The sequence below is a fragment of the Gobio gobio genome (genome assembly GCF_949357685.1).
Source record: "Gobio gobio genome assembly, chromosome: 19".
Lineage (NCBI taxonomy): Eukaryota > Metazoa > Chordata > Actinopteri > Cypriniformes > Gobionidae > Gobio > Gobio gobio.
Genome location: NC_137112.1, coordinates 43,798,613 through 43,801,750, shown reverse-complemented (window position 1 = coordinate 43,801,750; position 3,138 = coordinate 43,798,613). Strand labels below are relative to the sequence as shown.

Sequence of the window (3,138 nt, the reverse complement as noted above, 5' to 3'; positions counted from 1 at the left end):
GTAAGTACATGTTTCCTTTTTGTGTCACACAATATTATGTTCATTTTTGATGTATAGCTATACCGGTAGGTTGTTTTAATTAGTTTGTTCAGACACGCACGCTGATATAGTGCACAATACACAGTGTTAGCTAACACGTGCTGTTTCGCCTTTTTTACACACTGAGTTCAAGCATGTTCTACATGTTAAAATGTATCTAGCTACTGTAGGTAAGTTAGCCAAAGCTTTACATCTAGAAAGACTTAAGTTTAACTTTTGGTGTTTTCTAACAAAACAGAATGATGTATATAGGTTATTTAAATTATTTTGTTAGTCCGAACAAGCATGCTGCTAACGTTAGGTCAGTTTTAGCAAGTGTTAGCTAACATGTGCTGTGTTGCTACTGTTCTTCTAGCATTTAAGGTCATTTATGAGTTATTTCTCTGAACTGCTGTACTTATTATGTTTGAGGACAATGCAGTTTACTTGAATCACTACACTGAATGAATACATTTTACTGTTCCACATTTGGCTGACCAGTTTTTCCCCCCACAGCATAGCTACTGTATATTCTGTATTTAACGTTAACAATGCGGTTTTGTTCACATTTTCTTGCAGATACCTTGACCAGAGCACAATCGGTTATCTTCATCCAAGAGACCTATTGTTGGACAATCGTTTCGGCTTTCAAGGTAAATAAATTGTTAGTCACAATGTCTAGTTACTGGGCTATAAGGAGAAGAATATTGAAAGGAGTTGAGATGGACAAACAGGAAATTGCAGATGTTGGAAACTTTAACAGTATGGAAAATTGTGCCTGTAGTTGTTGTTATATATATATATATATATATATATATATATATATATATATATATATATATATATATATATAATTAAAATAAAATATTTTTTATGTAGATTTCCAGAATGAGAACCAAGCCCTGAGGGAAAGCAATGCACGAGCAGGTGAGAACATGCACTCTTTCTTAAATTTTACTTTTTTGACTGTGATGTAGGTCCAAAATTACCAAATGCCTTTCATTTTGTAGCTTCGGATGACAGCGGCTCACTTCATGAGCAGGTGAAGCAAGTTGGGACAATGTTGACGACGTTTGCTCGTACTGGGCAATCAGGTACAACTTGCAAACAACACCTGTGGTTGTTGGTTTAATTCCCACTGGGGCCACCTGTACATGTAGTAGACCTAGTTGTAAATGTCATAGTTTAGTAGTTGAGGGACCAGGACTGACTGCTTTATTCTTTTATTCTGTGAACCCCTGTAGGTGCAGATCAGACCCTAATGCTGCGACGTCTTGGAGAGTTTGGCGATGTTGTGCATAGCATGGACAACAAAATGGACACTATGCTGCAACATTTCAGTGCCAATGTGTCTTTTGGAGAGTTATCCCTGCCAGGGGGTCTGTTACTCCCCCTAGACAACCCATTTGGCGTTGCTTGACAACAGTTTGAGGCAGGATAAAGAGCTCCAGTAAGTGTGCTGATTTTGTTTATAATGCTGTAGGGTAATCTAAAAAGTAAAATTTAAGATTGTACACTGCATATTCTACAGTCTGAATCACAGCCTGTCACATTTTTATATTTATGTATGAGAAGCTTCAGAGATATGTAATTTGTAACACTTTTTTGTATTTTCAGCTTCGGTTTTTGGCAATCAAATGTGGGAGGGACCTAAAGACAACCGTGTGGCGAATGCTTTAGAGTATCTTCTCTAATCACCTTTCCATTAATACAACCTGGACGGGTGTAGGGGATAAAGCATGTTTTAGAGACATGTTCCTGAAGACCATTGTTCAAAGTAATATATATATAAATATATAAATTTGTTATATATTTAAGTAGATGTGTGTGGCCTTATGACATTCACATGGAATGACAGATCTGTATTTTCTACAGGAGCCATCCGGAAGAACCCGGCAACCCAGGATGCCACTGATGAGGCGGTCCAGGTTAGCGCTATGCGTTACCTGAAAGGAGCATCTGATCGTGAAGGTGGAAAAAGACGCCGCACAGCTGAGAGGGACCCACAGCCGACCTCTTACACCTAGGCTGACTACTGACACCTGGAACCCTTTCTTTATCCTGCAGTCAGTAACATCAAGACCCCTAAAGAAGCCAGAAGTTTCAGGCTACACTCACCCAATCCACACTGTTCACTGTGGAAATTACTTTTTTTTTATTCCCTGTGACCCTGCCTTGAAGGCAGCTCCTTGGATAGATATGGGATGGCGAGGTTGTTTGTCCTTTATATAGGCGCACAAGAAATCACTGAAGATAAGCCAATTTGCGCTGCCTCATTCTGGAGGTCGGGGAAAACCGGAGAACCCATAGTCAGGCTTGTTATAATGTTCTGTTCTACTACTGTTCTATTCTTCTCCAGAGCTTTACTCTAAATTATTACCATTTATGCTATTGTTAGAAATGGCTTGTTAAATGTGATGTTATACCTCGATTTATTTGGTATCCTGCACATTCTTTGGTACCAAATATCCTCATTATTTGATATAATATTTAATGGTAATTCTTTTCATCCCAGAGCTGACCTATTTGTTATTAACAAATATTGTAAGTGTTATAATTTGCTTGTAAGGCTGTTTTTTTTTTTTTTAAACCAAAATTTAATTGGAAACATGCAGGTTCTTTAGTAAAAATGTTTTTTGTTATTTATAGGCCTATTTAAGCTTATTTATTGTCTGTTATATTTAATTTATATTATCTTGTATCATTGATAGTTAATGTACTTTGAAATGTGGAATAAAAATGCCAAATGGGAATTTATCTGGTTTGTTCAATTATTATCCATCATAAACTGCATGTTACAAATATATGAATAATAAATAAATATATATATTATTTATTACACAATAAGCGGAGGCAGATCGTTCGAAAAAAGCGTTTGCCTCCGCCGGGCCGCCTTCTGGTATAAAGGCGGCGGAACGGCGGTTTGCCTGCGGGCCGGCGGCGGTACGAAGGCGGTAGGAAGCCGGCTGCCGCTTTTAAAAAGCGGCTGCCGCCGGCGGTGCGCCGTCAAACGTGTTTGCGATTACGCAATTCTGACGCTTCTACAGCCGCCGGATCACCGCCGGTGGTCCGCCGACTCATTGCTATCTGGGGTAAAACCAGTTAACCCAGTTTTCTCTT

At 38.7% G+C, this 3,138-nt stretch overlaps 1 protein-coding gene across 1 annotated transcript in view; it reads left to right on the top strand.

Moving 5' to 3' along the window:
- LOC307142961 (uncharacterized protein) overlaps positions 1 to 2,813 on the top strand; it is a 91,194-nt gene extending 88,381 nt beyond the window's left edge. The window contains exons 3-7 of the mRNA XM_079844185.1: positions 598 to 671; positions 906 to 945; positions 1,029 to 1,112; positions 1,263 to 1,468; positions 1,636 to 2,813. Of these exons, the coding sequence (XP_079700311.1) occupies positions 598 to 671; positions 906 to 945; positions 1,029 to 1,112; positions 1,263 to 1,438 (374 nt within the window). The 3' untranslated portion in view covers positions 1,439 to 1,468; positions 1,636 to 2,813. The remainder of the gene's footprint in view (positions 1 to 597; positions 672 to 905; positions 946 to 1,028; positions 1,113 to 1,262; positions 1,469 to 1,635) is intronic.
- The last annotated feature ends 325 nt before the right edge of the window (positions 2,814 to 3,138 follow it).